The following is a 20,279-nucleotide window of genomic DNA, read 5'->3' as shown; positions in this document are numbered from 1 at the left end:
TCGACACAAGGAGCTATAAGAAGGTGCAACTTAGGAGTTGGGGCCAGATTGCATATTGAACATCAAAGATCAAACAATCAGCCAATAAGGTAAGAAAGGCTCAGAATGTGCTATCAGCAAAGAACAAACTATCAACAAGGATGATAGTGTATTTGCTGCTACGGCCATCCAAGTGACATGGCATGTTCTACTAGTAGCAGTACTAATCTATATCTATCTATATCTATCTATATCTATCTATCTATCTATCTATACCTCTATATCTATCTATCTATACCTATACTAATTAGGCACTTCCTAGGAATTCCCACGTTAATTAGATTTTACGAGTCGTTAATCTGGTGAGACCGAATTATTACGGTGTAGATCGACTAACATAAAAAAAACACGTATCTCTATCAATTCACAGAAAAAAACATGCATCTCTCTTAACGCATCGCCCATGAACCAACTCCCTCAATCGCTCACGTCTAGGACATGTTATCCAATACTACCACATAAGGGAGTCTTGCTCCCTTGGGTTCCTCTAATTTTCTTAGAAAGAAAGCAAAATCTTTCTTACGTATAGTTGCACAACCCAGCTTTTGATCGGCACGTCACACTGGATCCTGCCTTTGGGGAGCGGTTGCAACCAATTTACCTTCTTTATACATCTCCTTGATCTGACAAACCTATTTCCCCCGGGAAAAACGATTTTCTATCTTAAAGAAAACTAGAAAAAAAACATATGGTTCCCATAATGTCGTGATGCAAGCCAACTGTGCCTCTTTCCTTTGTCAAGCCCTTCTCATCTTTGTTTCTTCTATGCATGGCGTGTGTCTAGCCGTCGCCGCCGTTCTCCTCTTTCCACAGCAGCGCCATCAGGACTTTCCATCTAATCAATATTAACTACAGGTTTTACTCACGGCCATACGCCGATGCGCCGACTTACACATCAGGATCCGTGCATCCGTCAAGCCAGAGGTTCTTCAGTGTCCCTATTCTATGCCATAGGTTTGCAATTGCCGCACTAGATTGTACATATCTCGGTCCCTAATGGAAATAGGTTGATGCAGCCGTGTGAAGCTGACGTGAAGCATATATTATTGCCCTTACCAATTACTCTGCCGATGCCGGCTGCAGAACTTGCACAGGTACAACTTTCTGTAGGTATGTAGCAAGGCTCAATCCTAGATTCGTTGAAGATGGATACTTTAGATAGCAGCAACATGCAGATGGACATGTACACAAGCCGGCTGTGCAAGCAGACAGGTGGATTGATTCCGGTGTGAAAAAGAGCCTCCACAGCCAATGCGTAGGGCAGCCACCAGGTGACTGTTCACTGTATTTGTTCTATAAATTCTATCTCATCTTCTCCCTTTTTGGTTATTTTGTTTTCCCATGAAGTACAATATATATGAACTGAGTATTTGTCCTTTGGATGGATGAAAAAGAGATTAATATTTTCTAAATATCTCCATTAGATTTATTGTTATGCTTTGTTCAGTTAACAGAGATTTAGATGATAATTTGTAACAGAACCGAAGTCATATCTTGATCCATCATGTGTACTCTTCAGGTTATAAAGGATGTCATTTCAGCAGTTTAGTTCTGACTTGAGCTACAAGAGGTGTAGTTTCTTAAAAAAAATATGTGTATTGCGGACAATGCTACCAAAATACCATGGCACACGTACTAGCCTCACTGGTTTACTTTTCTCATGCTGCATTGTCATATTTATAGACCTATGTGCTTGATGGAGAAACAAAATCCCTGCCGAAGCTATTCTATCTAATGCTAAAGCTAGCGTGTTCTGCTACACCTGCTAGGAGTTTCCTCGGATTATTAACTGGTCTACTCTTTTCGTATTAGCCAACACTTATCATGATTTTTGTTGTCATTTGATACAGAAAATTCCCTTTCGGATAACAAAACTGCTGCTATTTTAGCTATGCTCCGGATTCAAATTGTTGCTTTGGCTTCCATTTTATTTCAGGCTTGGTCATACTGAAAGATTAATAAGGAGAATTTTTTTGTCAATTGATCTAACCATAGGAATCATAGTTTATGTGACTTACTAATTGATTGTTGGTCCCTATCTACGGTAACTACTTTTTCTAGAAAAAATGGTTTGTAATGTTGATTCATTGCTAATGCTACTTACATTTTGTTTTCAGAGGTAGCCCTTTAAAATTTTGTTTAGGTAGTTTATTTATTTTTGTAAATGCATTTTGTTTATTTTAGTATATATCAAGTACAATTAACTAATATATTTTTTCAAATATCAATTAAATGTTTTAAAATCATCTGGTTGTATCGACTATGGAATATGGATGCTATGGGTAAATAGTTGTCTTCTTAATTATGTTCGTACAAACTAATGCCTCCTTTGCTTTTATGTCGACAATTTTTCATATATTTGATTCCATTGCTTTTATGTTCGTACAAACTAATGCCTCCTTTGCTTTTATGTCGTAATTATGCTTCAGATGTTAAAAAAAATGAAGATGTGGAATCACCTGGTAACTTAATTAAGATGTCATTGCTCATTCACGAAGCAAGAAAACATAATACAATAAATGAGGTGCATGTGTTCACATCAGGTGATCAAACGTTTTCAATTTATTGCCTGATTTTGTTTACAATTAGTCATATGACCCAATGGCTGCTAATAAGTTATTTTCATTTTGCTTTGTATCTCCGATATTCTTTCTCCGTAAACCATTTTATGGTTCTCTACTATTTGCATTATAAAGGATTTTTTTGTTAATTTTCCATATGATGGGGCCAAGTAAAATAAGGATATCAAAAATGAGGATCCAGCAATAAATTTGAGAGTAAGAAATATCTCATAAAAGCCAGAACAATGAAATTATTTTCCAATATATTATGCTGCTTTGCAAAAACATAGTTGGGAATGCAGTTTCCCTTACATTTTGATCATGAAACGTGAATATATGATAAGTGTACGCTCAATTTGGGTGTTTCTCCGAAATTCGCCTAACATTTACTTATGTTCTTCTTCGAACTAACCAATCTTAGACATACTGACATATCGTAAAAAAGGTTTAATGATTTCAATCCTAATATTTAATAGGTAAATACTGGATATCTAATATTTCAGACATATTTAAGTGTCTATGTATCCAAGAAGCTATTAATATCACCATGCCTTCCCAACATGACTAGCACGTGCATCCACACGGGTTGACGACTAGTAATAACTAATAAGCGGCAAAGAATAGAGCTTATTTTTTGCGGGCGCAAAGAATAGAGCTGTGGCTCATTTGTGACAGTATGTATAGACATTACAAGAGGAAAACACACCAGCCTGAACATTCAGACATGCCTTGTGGAGAATGGAGGTTCCTCATCTTCTTCTTGCATCTCATGAGACGAAATTATTGGGATTATGCTCTCTTGCAGGCAATGCTCAGTAAAAAACATACAATATTATTTCTTTGCAATGTTCACCATTCCTAAGAACTTGCCATTGATATCGCAACGTAACACATGTTTACTATTAAAGTGGACCAAAAGCTCACGCTCGTTGAGCACAACCATTCCACTGAACCACCTCACCATTGTATCAAGTGGTGTACTCCTTTTCCTTTTGAGAGAAATTAAATCAAGTTGTCGTGATGCCTCCAGCCTCGGTAGGTCAATACGGTATTTAAAGGACCAATTTTCGGCCTTGTAATCCTGCATCATCCACACATCCAGAGTGGGGTGCTGGGGTAAGAGGCCGCCTGAGAAGCCCGAGAAAGCAAGCGCTCCCTTCATGTCGAACAACTGCTCCTTACCGTACAGTTGGGCCGGACTACGCATCCACCGGAATGATTCAGCTTCTGTATCGAACACAATAATATCTTCACCATCTTCTATACTCGCTCTAGCACCAAATTGACGCCAGTGCAAACAGCCCCGATGCTGGATTGGCTTCGCACATTTCAGCGCCATCAGTAACTGTTCGTTGGAAGCCCACGAGCCCGTTGTCATTCTAACTCCGACGTGCCTCGGCTTGTCGGATCCAACTGTGAGGACGTATAAGCTGAATTCAGGCGAATGTTCTGATTCTGAGACCCACAGCACCCTATATTCTCCGGTTGGATGATGCCGGTAGAAACCAACTACGGCATTGTGGATGTCTTTCCCAAATCGAGGCCGCGGTAGGAGAGCATGCTTGCGGATGACTGGGTTGCACATGTAGAATTTATCTCTCCACGAGACGATGATGAAACCGTCACAGATGCCTTGGAGACAAATCTCGTCGCGGTGTTCGAGACCTGGGACGAAAGGCCAGAGCTACTGATTAGTGGTTCTAGCGCCAGCATCACGGACGACAACGAGACTGGCAGGCCGCCCGCACCCGTCGATGATGGGGAGCGACGGCTGGCGGCGATGGTGTTCGAGCATGAATTCAGGCGTGGACGTGGCACCGTTCCACGACCTGCAGACGGCACGGCAGCGGCCGACGTCCCTGGGCGGCAACCGGACGAGTATCAGGTCGACGATCTCCTCGGGAAGGTCCTCAAGCAGGGCCGCGACTCTCTTGCCCGGCATGGTGCCCTCTGGAGAGTGGAGACCCGTTTCAGTGAATTGCTTCAGCAACCAGTGATGGTTTTACCCTGCACCGCGGCGAACAATGTCGGCGTGAAGCTGAAGTGCAGCTCGGTTGAGACGAGGTGGCGATTAAGGCGGGGTCAAATTTAAAGCGACGTGCTCATCCGAACCCAGGCAGGACGCGAGCTCGATTCGGACGCACCCCTGGTTCGGTCCATCGCTTTAACTGGGCCAAACATCATTTCTTATTGGGCTGAGTTGTGCTACCTTGATGTTTGAGGTATAAGACCCTAAGTGGGCCAGATCAGTTATGTTCGTTTTCTTCTATTTTCTGTATAGGCGTACGATATGAACAGAACGATGGGACGGTTTCGAGCCCTTCTTCAAAAATGGCTACAAAACTGGTTGCTACAGAAATTTAACAAATTCACTTTTTACAAAATGTTTCTAATTTTTGTAAAATCTTCGTGCATTTCAAAAGTGCTCAAAAATTATTAAAAAATGTTCGAAAATTCAAAATTTGTGGGGTATTTTAAAAAATGATCACAAAATTTTAGAAATGTTCCCCAAATTTCCACACTAAATAAATCATGAAATAAAAAAGGGCAGCGCTACCGTCGGCCGATGGATAATTTAAAAAGATCTGCCGCCTCAGTAGTCGTTGGATGGAGTGTCGAGTAGCCGTTGATCTGTGCAACAAGCTTGATGTTGCGCTCATCTCTCTGCAACAATGGTCGTGTTGCAATCTTCCCCTAGCCATTTTTCTCGTTGGTTTCTGCAGCAGGAGTCTTGTTGCGCTCATGCTTCTGTAACAAGGACCTTGTTGCAAAACTTTTTCAGTTCATTTTTTTCTTCGATATATGCAACATGAGCCTTGTTGCGCTCAGCCTTTTGCAACAACGACCTTCTTGCGGAATTTTTTGGACCATTCTTTTCCGTTTGATCTATGTAACATGAGCTCCGTTGAAGAGAGAATTATGCAACAAGAGTCTTGTTGCAAAAAATCTTTCCCTGCAACGGGAAGAAAAACACGGCCATGGATGGGAGGCGAGTGCAGCCATGAATGAGGGAGGCGAGCATGGCTGCGGGCCATTGTTGAGCAACACCGTGTGTTGCCGCCGCCGTTTGCAACACTGTCGCTGTTGCATATACCACAACACACGTCTGGGCCTGGCCGCCATGACCGTGGGCATGGACAAGCCCAAGCTTGGGCCGGCACCTTCCTGCCACGCTTGTGTGCCCCATCCTCGGTCCTGCCCCTGCTGCATGCGTATGCCGCGAGCTCCACCTGGCCCTCGGCCCTCTTCGCAGACTTGATTTGGGAGAATGGAGTGCGTACAGGGATTGAGGAAGGAAGAAAATGGTTGGGGCATGGGAGGAGATAAGGTTGAGTGTGTGTGGATTGTTTGGATGATACGTGGCTGGAAGGGCTATGTGACTAAAACGACATTGTGTCCACACGATCAAAACGGATCGGACAACATGTATTAGGTGACTTTTCAAATTTGAAAGGTCGAACCTCTTTAAATTTGATAACATTTTTGTAGAAATATATCAATATCCGTAATATCAAATCGGATTCTTAGATTCATCATGAAATGAATTTTCAAATTTTTAATATTATTAGTATTGTGGAAGTCGATATTTTTGCCTCTGAACTTGGTCAAAGTTAAAGTCGACTTTTCAATAAACTAATACACCTTTTTTAGAAGGGAGTGAGTATTTAGGTTTGGTTAGTGGGGAATATGATAGAGTGTAGATGGTAGAGTGTATTTATTTTTTATTCATATATATAATGCGGTATTCTGGTGGGCTTTCGCGGTGTGATTTTGTGTTGTCTGCTAATCAACTCATACTTATGTGGGAAAATTTCTGCGTCGGTGGCTGCATGTACTATATTGGTGCTATAGTGGCACATGTTGATGCTATTTTTTCGGTGATGAGAGGGTGCCTAGGTTTGATGTGTTTTTATACACCGGTTGCTTCCAATTGATTTGAAAATTTGTTGACCCAATCAAAATCATGAATCAAATCCAATATTTAATTTCTCAATGCAATAGAAGAGCTCTAAAATAAGAGAGCATAGTGAATTAAAATAATATGAGTAAGATTGTTGACCCGGTCAAAATCGATGACCCAATTCTAAATTGCTGACCTCGATTGAATAAGAGGCCTCCAATTCTAGGGAGCTTAATTAGTGATATATGATATAGTATTTGGATGCAATTTATATTAGTCTTTCATACAAATTGGAAGAATGTATATTCTAACCAAAAGTGTTTCCGCATCACATCGACACGTAAGTCACCTACCTAGGAAGCATACGCTAGTAAACTTGTGGAGGATATTTTATATGATCACACCGCAAGCATGTCATCCATGAACATGCTTTGTAAGATCCCATAAGGCCTAATTCTTCTTCTTATGATCAATCCAACCATTGATCAAAATGATAGACGTGGGTTCTATTTCATCTTTGAGGATTAGGCGTGGCCTTCTAGACTCTACCAAGTTTCCGGTCAACTAAAAGGAAGAGTAACGTTTCAGTGAATCGTTTCGGCAACCAGCTTAAATTCAGCAAAACAAGTAGTAAAAAACACACTCGAGGAATAATAATAGACAGGGTTTTACCCTGCACGGCGGCGAACAATATCGGCCATAGCGGACAAGAGGAATTTGGGCGGCGAAGTTGGTTCAGAGCTGCGTCGGGGAAAGAAGGCAGGAGAGAAGGGTCTTCGCGTGAAGCTGAACTGCCGCTGGGTTGAGGCGCCAAACTTCACAAGGAACGTGGTGGATCGTCCACGCCCAGACCTATTTATTGTTGAGTTCCTCTTGTTTCTACGAGTAGTAGTGAAGGTATTGCGTTATCGCAAAAAAAAAAGTAGTGAAGGTATTGCGGTCCATGTCGGACGGAGCTCAAACGGATTTTACGAGGGGCAAAACCATGTAGGACCGGCCATCTAATTCAATGGGACCCCAATATCTGGCGTCCATGCGCGCCAGGGCGACCCCGGTTGACCCAGAATGGCCCAGCTAACTGTTCTTTTTTGTATTAGAAAAAAATCCATGAACTCCAAAAAACATTTCTTATAAAAACACATAGAAAATCTAAAAATTGAAAAATTCCATGCTCTGAATTTATGAAAATATCGTCCTCTAATATCAGAAATTAACCATGAATGTTAAAAAAATCAAACTTGTCATGGTCCAACAATTTGAGTTGCCCTGTGAACACAAAAGAAAGAACATAAATGCCATGATCAAAAAATGCCATTCAAAAATAACAAATGCCATAATCGTTTTGTAGTGAAGCGGTGCAGAATGGAATGTTTGGTGTGTTGTTTCCCATATCCATTTTGATGGACGGACACTGGAGATATACGATAATATGTGAACATTTAAAGTTTGCTCAAAGTTCAGGTTCTTCATGTTTTGGGTAAGAGATCGCAAAAATCAACGCATACATCATAAAAAGAGAAGAGATAATCTAATACTTGATCTAAATCTTGCGAGAGCATTGTGATAGTACATAATGGTTTGAAAACGTGAGAACAATAATACATAGCCTGAATTGTCAATCATATTAGAAAAATATTGGGTAATAAAAGCTTATGAAAATACAACCGAATTTGCTAATGGAAGGTACTTCTATGTAAAGGTAAAATTTTCTTTTTTTGCCTGTGAGAAAATTTCAATCTATTCATCTCTAATCATGGTAGTACAAAGGACACCAGAGGTAATAAAAATTACAACCAGGTCTATGGACCACCTAGCGATGACTACAAGCACTGGAGTGAGCCAAAGACGCGCCGCCGTCATCGCCCCTCTCTCGCTGGAACCAGGCAAACCTTGTTGTAGTAGACAGCCGAGAAGTCGTCATGCTAAGGCCCCGTAGGACCAGCACACCAGAGCAGCAACCATCATCGATGAATAAAGTTGTAGATCGAAAGTATCAAACTTGTAAACACCCAAACCAAGACGAACAAAGACTGGATCCAAACAGATCCACCAAAGACCAACACCGACTGAATCCCGTGAGATCCGACGGAGACACACCTCCAGTTCGTCATGCTAACAATATAGTACTAGCAATATATTAATGCTCTAAATTAGTCCAGTTCTCCTGCTTCCTTTCGCCGTGGATCAGCCCCCTCTCTGCCACAGCAAGAGAACGATGGTTAGCATTTCGAACAGAGGAGTTTTCCAGAACATAACTTCAAACTCATGTGAATGCCATACAAGTTTTGATTTCACCATTCAATCTGAATAATAAAACTTTTCTGTTCTTAACCAAGGAAGCATAAATCCTAGAGTGTCTTTATTCGACCAAAAGAATGAGAACAATAACAGTGGTATGAACTTGCTCTGGCTACGCATAGAAATTTGGCTACTGACAATATCAACTTAAAAGATAGCAAAGAAAGATCGGATGACAGAAGCAGCACCTGTTAAGTGGCTTCACTTGCACCCATCTACTTGGCCGGGACATGCACCTGCTTCTGTCGACGTGCAACATATTCTTCGTAGTCCGAGTCACTCTCAGACTCAGAGATCCATCCATAGCAGGGACGCCTTGTGCGACCAGTTCCTGTAGATGCCGGATGTGGCGGCCCAGCTGTGCGAGCAGGTGGGTCCATGATCATGGGGATCACTTCCCCTGTTTGCTCAACGGCTAACACAGTCTCAGAAGGTTGTGCCTCACTGTCAACCATCACAATGGGCATGGCATTTTCTGAAGGTGGGTCCATCATTGCTGCTTCCAGTTGCTGCATTACCAATACCAACCAAATCCCATGTAAGAATTGGACAACATGCATGAGCTTTGTTGCTGGAAGGAATAAGAAACCACAATTAAACATTGATAGCCCAAGGTATTAGTTTGGAGGTAAATCCAGTTTATCACAAGTAACAGGAGTTTGTGCACCCTAAATGTTTTCTTATACTACAGAAAGTACTGACGGCCAACAAGTTCAGTTGAATTACAAAACCAAGTGAGAAAATACTACATAGTGCAATGCTAAATACTCCCTCCGTCCCATAATATAAGTGTTTTTGACACTACACTAGTGTAAAAAACGCTCTTATATTGTGAGACGGAGGGAGTATATACAACACCAATTCATCAGTCAATTATGTCAGCATAAAAGAAACATAGGAGATATCAACTGGCTCACTTCTTTCAGCTGGCAGTATTGACTGTTGTCATTTTTATGAATATAAACAAGTGTTTACGTGAAAACACATAACATTTTTTATACAAGACCAACAAAGCAAATAAGCACTGAAAAGTAATCTCCAAAAAATCAAGGGGATTAAGAGACAATGGCCACACAAATCTAGGTGAAGTAATCAACAAGAAAAAAAAACAGTAATCAATAACCGATCATAAATCTGTAAGATCAAGTAACCATATACTCGAGCACATCCAGCCGTCGCACGAATCTCTCATGGAGTCATGGCCGGCCACTCTCGACTTCCCGCGACTGCCGTCTATCACCATTTTCACCAGTGAGGACAGTGTCGCTTCCACCATGCTCCTGCTCAGTGACGCCGGGGAAGACGGCATGAAGACTCCACCGCCGCTCATCCCTGCTCCAGGGGAGCCTGTGGTGTGGAGCGACGACACCAAAGCAGCCAGCACCATCTTCTCTGATGCCATGAGCGTGTTGACCATGGTCCCGGCGCCCATGGCCTTTGACCCTTTGCTCTCCCCTGTCCCTCTCAGGGTCAGGGAAAAGGGCGCTCAAGTAACCGGTGGAGGGGGCAAACTACGACAACAACAACAACCGGTTCTCCTCTCCCCCAGTGTTCGTGCCGCACAAGGAAGTGATAGAGGCTCTGGAGGTTGCTGCAGGAGCACCTCGACTCAGCAAGCGTCACAGAGCATGGAGAAGGCAAGTACGTGAAGATGGCTGAAAGGGCCATGTAGTGGAAGGTCAAAGTCTCAAAGTGGTGGAGGGGCTGGCAGAAGGGCAGCAGCATGCTACGCAGGCCAAGAAGCGCAGGAACGGCCTTGTTATCCAGCGAAGGAAGCCCAGCCTCCGCTGCAGGTTGGAGATCTGCTATTCCTCGGTAAAGAATGCGGCTTCACTGATGAGGAACTACTTCAGCTTAAAAATGCCGCATGACAGTTCAATGATGTTTAGTGAACCATCCCGGGTTCTGTGGGGAAGCACTAGTCCTGTCAGAGTGCTTGATCCCCCTCATGGTTGCGTGGGTCTACTGTTGCTTTTGCTCTTCTTCAAGTTGCAGTTTATCAGTTGTTGTTCGAGTCTGTTCTATGAACTCTGTCGACATGATCCATGCCATATGTTGCTCCTGTGTGTTTATTAATGTCGAACAAATTCAGTTCTATCCGTTTGTGTTGTTGGAATGTCAGGGGGGCTGGGTGATGAAGATAAATGCGAACTGGTCAGAGACATTCGTCTCAGAAATTTGACGTCATTTTCTTCCAGAAAAACAAACTGAGTTCTTCTCATATTTAAAAAAGAGCAGCTTCTTGCCGCGCCACCTCCTCTCTTCTGTCCATCTGGATGCGCTGGGATCGGCTGGAGGTGTTTTGGTGGCTTGGAACAGTAACTTATTCCGTTCTAGTGTTTCTGTTGTCAAAAGGAGATCTGTAACAGTTCATCTTGTTTCAGCTACATCCAACTTTCAGTTCTGGGCTATGAATGTTTATGGGCCAACGTCTGCTACTGAACGTGAAAGTTTTCTGGGTTGTTGCAGGAGATTTTAACTGCGTCAGAAGTCAATCTGATAGGAACACTGGCAGGGCGTCGTTGTCGGAAATGGTACAGTTCAATGACTGGACTGGATTAGGCATATGCAACATTCGGACAGGGATTTCACCTGGTCCAACATGCAGACTCCTCCAATTATGACTAAAATTGACAGGGTTTTTATTGATGCAGATTGGGACTTATCCATGCCTGATTCTTAGTTGCACAGCTTGCCGCAAGTAAGTTCAGATCACATCCCTCTCATATTTTAAGCCACTACCTCCATTCCTACCACACGGCTGTTTAGATACGAGAACAATTGGAAATTCAGGTTTGGGCTCTATGATCTGGTCAAAACCACATGGGGCTTTTACTCTGAACAAACTGATGCTGCATCAGTCCTATGCTACAAGTTGAAAAGGCTCAGGCGTTGCATCACCAACTGGAAAAAAAAACTTTGAAACTGGACAAAGCACTCCTTACATCATGCAAATTTACTTTGGCTTTCATGGACTAGATTGAAGAGGGGAGACCGTTGACTGAGATCCTTTTCAGGGATATGGTGAAAAGAAAAGAAAAAAAAACTATCATTCATTTCATCGCTCTGGCAGCTAGGCAATGAGGAAAAATTGATTAGTGTGTCTTGGGAGATGAGGATACAAGATTTTACCACTCCAAAGCGTCCACTCGCTTACGGAAAAAATTATTAAAAACATTGAGGTTGATGGTGTCCCAAATTATACCCATGCTGCTGAAGAGGGTATACTAACTGACTTTTAAAGGGATTTGATGGGAACACAAGTGGCCACAGCGAATGATATTGATCTCATGCTTCTGTACCCCCGGGCTGTCGATTTATCGGATTTGACTAACCACTTTACTGAGAAGGAAATTATAACTGCTATAAAAGACATTCCACGGGATAAAAGCCTGGGACCGGATGGTTTTTCTTCAGCCTTTTTCCAGGACTTTTGGCCTCTCATAAAAAATGGTATATGCTCTCCCTTCAACAATTTTTGACAGGGGTCTGCAGCTAGAAAGAATCAACAGATCCTATATGGTTATGCTTCGGAAAAAAGAAAATAGCTGCTCTCCCGGTAACTTCAGGCCTATTTCGCTTCCTAACTGTCCCGTTAAATGGATCACAAAAGTTTGAGCTGCTAAACTTCAGGCTTTCATTACACTGCTAGTGGATATGATCATCTGGCTTCATCAAAACCAGATGCATTGCTGATAATTTCATGTATGCAATGGATCTTGTTCAAATTTGCAGATTAAGAAAGAAAAGGGCGATGGTTTTGAGGTTAGATTTCACAAAAGCTTTTGATACAGTATCGTGGGATTCTCTGTTCTATATTCTCAAAACTAGAGGATTTACTGATGATTATGTGGATTGAGTCCCTTTTGACTACTGCTAAGACTGATATTTTATTGAATGGGATACCAGGCAAATGGATTAATATCAGACGCGGACTGCGCCAAGGAGACCCTCTCTCACCACTTTTGTTGATTCTAGTGGTTGACGTACGGCAGCAAGTCATCAAAAAATTTACGTCTGAGGGGTACCTTCGACATCCAGTCGTCAGCATGATGCCATGCTCTGTGCTTCAGTATGCAGACAACACTTCAATTATTTTGGACGGGGGTGTTGATCAGGCTAAGCTCCTTAAGGACATTCTAGATGCCTTTGCTAACACAACAGGGCTTAGAATCAACTTTTCCAAATCCACTTTCGTCCCCATCAACGAGGAAGCTGCTAACATTTCTCAAGCTGCCCGATAGAATCCTTCCCCAGACTTACTTGGGGCTGCAGTTGTCGGACTCCAAGTTGCCACGTGAGGCTTTCCTTCCAGTGATCTCTGCAGTCCCCAAATGTTTGACAGGGTTCTCCTTGGGTTTCCCCTCAAAGGGAAGTCGCCTAACGCTTACAAAATCAGTTCTGTCAGCTATCCCTGCTTATCTTATGTCATGTCATGCATCAAATTGCCTCAATGGGTAGTTAATGAGATTGACAGATTAATGATATTGTTTCTTTGGAAAGGAAAAGAGAAGACTAAAGGAGCTGATTGCTTGGTCACTTCGGACCAAGTTTGTCGATCAATTCAAGGACTTGGAATTAAAAAATTAAGTACTCAAAATGATTGTCTTCTGATGAAATTTGTTCACCGCCTCCTTACAGCGCCAAACATTCCGTGGGCAAGATGGGTCAGAATAATTCATTTCAATAACAGGGATGTAGGTGATCGCCTCCCTCTTAATACAAGAGCATGGTCACAAATCAGCACTCATTTAAGGGGTTAGAGAGAGGTGACTTGTGTGCAAATCGGAGATGGGGAGGCAACTTCATTCTGGAAAGACAAATGGCCTACTAACGGCCCCTTTTTTATCCAATTCCCTGCCATCTACTCTCATGCGCTCAGGCCTAACATTTCTGTTGCAGACTGTAGGAGAGGCGGAGAATGGATAATTCACACTCGACATATCACGTCTGATCGGGCGGACAACAAGCTCCATTCACTTGCACTCTTCCTCAACTCTGTTGTCTCCAAGAGGGGTCTCTGGACAACCGAGCCCTTCATATGAATCACTCAGTACCATTCTCTGTTGGAAAATGCTACGAGCTCATGAACAGTAACATTTGAACTGTTCAGCACCCAAAAAATGCAAAGTCTTTGCCTGGTTACTTGTCAAACACAGGATTGAAGTTAGGGTGATTCTGAAAAACCAAGGAATCGTCAACAATGACAACTGCCCATTTGGCTGCAGCAACCATGAAACTGTCTCACCTGGTTCTGGAATGCAGCAGAAGGAAACATATTTGGGAACTCCTCGGCGTCCGAATGAGTGATGTGGATCAACCGGCGGACATTTTTAGTGACGGAGAAGTTCATCTCTGTACTCTGAAGACAAACGAAAATCTTGGGAGCTGATTGCAATCACTTTAATTTGATCTATCTTGCTAGCAAGGGACCGAAGGGTCTTCGATGCCATAACTACCCCTGCCCCGGGGTACTTGCGAAACAATGCACGGCCATGGTTAAACTCTGGTCAAACAGGGCTAAAGAAGAGAAACTTGTGTCTATTCAAGAATGGATTGCGGGCTGGCCAAGGTAGTCACCTTTTTCTTTGCCCTTTGTTCTCCTATTCTGCACTCCTATTTTGTTTTCTTTTCACCCGTCTCCCTCCCTTTCTCTCCTGTTATGTACCCTGGTTTGTAAGAACTGGTGGACAAGGCGATTTGGTGCCCGAGCCCAGCTGGTCCCGATATCCTCTCCTTCCGTTTCACGCTCGGGATACGAGAAAAGAGGCCTGACGCATCTGACGCTGAATTGTGGAAATCAGGTGGGAGGTGAAATACGGGACGGAACAGTGCATTGTACGTGGGACCCAGACATAGCGGTGGGACAACGGAGATGCGTGAGGTAGCTGGTCCATCGACCAGAATGTTAGTGTTTTTACCGTGCTAGGATGAGATCAGGGGAACAGGACGTCGGGGTAAAAGCTGAGCCGTCTGTCAGACACGTCTATGTGATACACATGCGCGCATTGGCTGTAGGCGGCGACCCAGCCCCATCCAAATCCCCCGGTCCATCTAGCACGTCGTTGTTCATTCTGGAAACCCTTGCCGAACCCTGATTTGCGCTGGTGCCCAGCCCCCTACCATTTTACTTGCGGCGGCATTCGTTTTGCGCCGGTGGCCATTTGAATGGATGATGTTGGCATGGAGTTCCTCCTCGATGCCGTTGACAGGTTAGAGACTTCAGATCTGCAAAGTTCTTTAGCAATTTTCAGTGTGTTTTCACTGACGCGCCATGGCTGCCGCCGTTGCCGTTGGTTTCTCATGTTCCCCCTACACGAGGAGTTCGCCAATAGTCATGAGCAGCCAGATCCGGTCCCTATGTCCTTGTTGGTAAACAGCGGACCAGGAGTTGCCCTCCCTGCGGAATCAGACTTTGGCTATGGTTGTGGTCAGCAAATCGGCGTCGAGGACAACAATAGTACACGAGCTGGAGTCCGGCGACGACATGATTCATCGCCAACGAGGTCTGCGCATCACCTGACAGAGTCAATCTGCAGGCCCATGGGTGGACAAAAAGGTACGAAATGAAATACGTGGAGTTGTAGGATTACATCTTTTATGTCTCCTGTCCTGACTGAACATTATTTGTGCGTTGCTTATACAGTATTCAGTAAGAACTTAGCAGTTAAAAACTGGATAGTTAATCTAAACAAATTGGACTACTTCGTTACCGCACCCATATTAAACCCCCAGGAATAACCACAGGCACCATGTTGCTAGCCTTGTTCCGTACAATGAAAAAAATGTTAGGAAAGAAAAAATGAATTTTGGTTTCCATGATCGCAGATTACGTCTGGGTAGTGCGCCACCAGACAGGACACCATGCCCTTCCTGAATTATTGCTATGGAGCAGTCGATTTGCAAGTACGCGGAAGAGTCGTCGAAGAGTGTGATAACGCCCGTACTCGGGCTGAATTTTGATTCGTTAGGTGAGGCATGCGACTTCTACAATCTGTATTCGTGGGAGATAGGCTTTGCTATTAGATATGGTAAAAGCAGATTGAACGCGGAGAGGACAAAGTGCATGCAACAGATTGTGTGCGGGTGCTCGGTGAGTTTTCATTTTTGTAATGTATTCTATGGCGCGTAGGGAAGTGTTTGACCGATTTGTCGTGGTGAAAAACATGCAGGGCAAACCGGAAACAGAGAACAGTAGGTCCTGCAGATGTCAGTGTCCGGCCTTGATTAGGTTGTTGCACGCAGCAGACAACAGTTGATACATCACAGAGCACCGTGAAAAAGCCACAACCACTCTATGTCGTTGACGATTGGTGAAAAAGTGCACGGGCCGTCTCACAAGCACATTGATGTGTACACTAAAGATTTGATAAAGCAGCTAAGGGAGAACAATGTGAATCTTGGAAAGGTGTACAACATCATTGGCAGTTTTTTGGGGTCGATCGAGAAGGTGCCATTAACGAAGAGGACTCTAAGGAACATTTGTGGGAAGATCAGCCGTGAGCAGGCAGGAGACGATGTTAGGAAGACTTTGGAGGTGTTTGCAGACATTGTCAATGATGACCCTGGTTTGACATATAAAGTTTTGGCAGAGAAAACAAGGTCAAAAACCTCATGTGGACTAACAGAAGCAGTCGAATGCAGTACAGGTTTTTTAGTGATGTGGTTACATTCAACACAACCTACATGAAAACCTTTGGTCTTTTTGTTGGGGTTAACAATCGTTTTCAGAGCATTATACTTGCTGGTGTCTTGATGAGGGAGGAACAAGTAGAGAGCTTCAAGTGGGTTTTTTAGTGAGTTCCTGCGGATGATGGGGGGGCCTGCACCAAAGACTATTCTGACAGGTGAGTCAACTAGAGTTTTTCACAAACCATGTTTATGAAAAGAATGTTCAAGTTCCTTTAGAACGATCCTATATATGAATAGTACGTTGGACCTAGCTCTTGCCATTCATGGTTGCAGATCAGAACAGAGCCATGGAGGTGGCAATCAAGAAAGTTTATCTGGGGACTGTGCACAGGTGGTGCAAATGGCATGTGCTGAAGAAAGCCAAGGAGACATTACAGCAACTGTATACGAAGGAGTCTGATTTCCAGGCCGAATTCCATAAGGTTGTCAACCACATGTTAACTGAAGATGAGTTTGAGGCGGCGTGGAACATGCTATTAGATAAGTACAATTTCAGGAAGCACACGTAAATACCTCATGTGAATGTTGTCAGTTCGAGCACACTGGGATGTTGTGCAGCCACGTTTTAAGGGGAACTAACTTTATTCAACAGTTTAGGTCCAGCATCAGTGCTTTCCATGGCCTAACAGCTCCAGAAAAGCAAAGAGGGGTCGGGAGACTGACAAGTAGCAGAGAGAAGGCACCGTACGAAGGTCTGAATAAGCAGATCAGATTCTACAGCATATGTAGGCGCGAGGGGCACAAATGGACTACTTTCCCTGAAAGAGGGGATGCACCAAAGAAACCACGGAAGCTTGGAAAGTGCAAGAATTGCGATGTGGGAGGGCACTGCCAGACAACTTGCAATTTTTGTAGAATGAAGTCTGAAATACTATTTCTGTTCTATTGTTAAGAGGATTTTCTAGTGTGTTTGTGTGAGCATTGCTCTGCGCTTGTTCCTCACTTCCGAGAGTCATGATAAGTACTCTAACTTTTAGACCTAAACTATGTTTCCTGATCATTTGTAGAATGATGCTTGCTTAATTGTAAACTGGGTGTACTTGCTTCACCCAGTTGGGTGCTTTAGTCTTCTATCTGAATCTTATTTCTGCTGGACTCATTCTGCTAGGGGCCGTCAGGTTTATCCGAACCTTACTTCTAGTGGCTTCATTCAGCTAGGGCTGGGACTGACAGGTTCTACTAGAACACTATATGTTTACTGTGGTCTAGATGACACTATTGGGACTGCAACTAGTGCTTGGAGTACAACACATGTGCGAGCAGTGAGTAGCGAAGGAGTGGATGAGGTAAATCGGCATCTTATAAGGGTTTAGTTGTGTCCTGTGGATTGAACACTCGACGTACACATGATCAGGCTTCCGTGTAAATTGACAGAAATATCACACCCAGAGCAATCACATCAAAATATGAGACATGGATAAGCACAAGAGCGAGCTCACCTGAGCTTCCTCATCATCATCATCATCACCACCACCGTCATCCCCATCCGCATCCCCATCCTCCTCCTGCGGCTGCTGCACGGCCTGCAGCTGCAGCTTGTCCTGCTCCTCCTGCATCTCGAAGAGCGCGTCCTGCACGACGGAGTAGCAGCTGTCCTCCAGGAACGGCCACCCATCCCTCCCATACACATCCTGAGCACAGGGACGAGGCCGAATCAACCACGACCGTACAACCATAGCGCCCGCCGGCTCCCGGATCGGCCGACGAACCCGCGGGAGGAGAGGGGGGGGGGGGGGGGAAGGAGAGGAGAGGGAGACCAACCCTGAGCAGCCGGTTGACGACGCTGCGGACGTCGGCCTTGCGGTAGCCCATGATGGCGAAGTGGTCGATCGCGGCGTCCATCCGCTGCGTCCCGCCCCTCGGCCGCCGCCGGGACATCGCCGGAGGGGGTGGGCGGAGGCCGCGCGCGTCGCTCGGCTCGTGCGGGGGAGGGGGGAATGGCGGCCGCCGGCGGCGAGCTAGGGCTTCGGCCTTGCTCGATTGGGGAGTGGAGCGGAGCGGGGGCGAGTGGCTGTGGAGTTGCGCGGCGTACTGATGGTGGGTGGGGGGAAATATCTAGTGTACCATCGATGGCATGATACGCTGCTCCAGGGATGCATGGTACGTCAGATCTGAAATAGAGGGGCAGGATCAAGTCACTGATGCATTTACACATGGCCCCTTGGAACATTTGCACCTTTGCCCCTATATAGAAAGTAACATGTCCTTTGCAAAAATTGCCTTGGACAGTTTCGTTGGTTGTTTCTCCCGGACCAAAATGATAAGCACAGTACGTTGATTTCCATCTGATCTTGCACTTTTAAATCCAGAAAAAAGAATTAAGACAACGAAACTGAAACCGCCACAGATAATTAGATCATTTGCATGCTAAACACTAGCACCAGTACTAGGGCGACAGCATGCATACTAGATCCAGCTGAATTACATGGCCACCAAGGCTAGTTAATTACAGATTCAGTTACTACAAGATGAGCTAGTCTGAGCAAAATTACAGAATTAGATCCAAAACTGACCATGACAATGCCCAGTACTAGAACGAACCACTAAGTCGGTCATGGCTTATCAGCAGACTAACAACTAACTGAACTTGAGAGCCGCGAGCCATGGAGTTTGCGCCATGTACGCATCCATTGGTGGGCGCACATGCACACCTACATGATAAAATCAAGAATTAGAACCTAAAAAAGCCTTTCGAAAACAACCCAATTAATCTTCTTCACCCTAAAACATTTAAAATAATTGAACCAATTCATTTGTGTACTTATATCGAGAGGTCTTCTGGGGTCCAAATGATGGGCACACACACATGAGTAACCTGGTTTAAGAACTCACCACACCAACCCCGTTTAAAGGATTCGGTGCTAACATGTTCCCGTTACCTAGAAAATGACAGTATTAACAATTAACCGTAAGTTTTTTATCAACAAACAACCAAACTTCTATAGGTTTTCTGTAAATGAGAGGCATATAAGAAGACTAACAAACCTTAGGTGATTCAGGTCAAGTTAGCCCAAAGTAAGCTTTCCATTTTTGTGACACAACCGGTAAAACAGAAAATTCAGATGCCACTAGGCCAGCAACCCACAAGCCATATAAAAACATGTACTCCACCATCAATGTGTATGAAAAAACAAAAGGGAAGAAATCACCAACAGAACAAAGATTACTGACATAATGTACATCATACCACATATTTCACATGAAATTTAAATAGTCATATGGTGTCAGCTACATTCTATCAACTTCAAACTGCAAACTAAGTTTGAACTAGATCCCAGTACTTGGAATGAACTCTAGCCTCAACTTGTGTGTGGAACATCTCTAGAGACACATGATCTCAAGAAGCACACAATTTTAGTTCTATTACCACCATACAACATTAAATATGAGAAATCTGCAAACACTTTTGCATGTCAAATAACTTGCATATATGTCAAATCAACTAATTCTCCTGGTGGATTTTGCTGTTTCTTGACCTATAAGAACATGTAAAAGAAATGATTTGTTGAACTACAAAAACATGACATCACTAGTAGAAAATATGGCTTTGGTTGGGGCCTGGCCAGCCCATTAGTCCCGGTTCTGTCATGAACCGGGACCCATGGGGGCATACGTCCCGGTTCGTGCGCCCACGGGCCGGCCGGGCCTCGGGAGGCATTTGTCCCGGTTCGTGTGGACCCATTTTTTCCGGTTCTAGGCACGAACCGGGACCAATGGCCCTCACTCATGGCCCACAGCCATTGGTCCCGGTTCGTGCCTAGAACTGGGACGGAAGGTGGGCCTTTAGT

The 20,279-nt window shown here is 44.0% G+C and overlaps 1 protein-coding gene and 1 pseudogene across 1 annotated transcript; both read right to left on the bottom strand.

Annotated features, from left to right (window-relative positions):
• Positions 1–3,274: 3,274 nt before the first annotated feature.
• On the bottom strand, positions 3,275–4,625 carry LOC123163679 (F-box protein At5g18160-like; annotated as a pseudogene).
• A 3,825-nt stretch (positions 4,626–8,450) lies between these two features.
• LOC123166443 (uncharacterized) lies at positions 8,451–18,544 on the bottom strand. The gene is made up of 4 exons (XM_044584247.1): positions 18,253–18,544; positions 17,931–18,122; positions 8,988–9,308; positions 8,451–8,697 (listed from the first exon to the last, which is right to left on the bottom strand). The coding sequence occupies exons 1-3, from the start codon at positions 18,367–18,369 to the stop codon at positions 9,015–9,017; spliced, it is 603 nt and encodes a 200-aa protein (XP_044440182.1). The 5' UTR covers positions 18,370–18,544; the 3' UTR covers positions 8,451–8,697; positions 8,988–9,014.
• Positions 18,545–20,279: the final 1,735 nt, after the last annotated feature.

This window comes from Triticum aestivum, chromosome 7D, assembly GCF_018294505.1.
Source record: "Triticum aestivum cultivar Chinese Spring chromosome 7D, IWGSC CS RefSeq v2.1, whole genome shotgun sequence".
NCBI classification, from domain to species: Eukaryota; Viridiplantae; Streptophyta; class Magnoliopsida; order Poales; family Poaceae; genus Triticum; species Triticum aestivum.
Note: the sequence above shows the minus strand (reverse complement) of the source record. Positions and strands in the feature narration are given on the sequence as shown.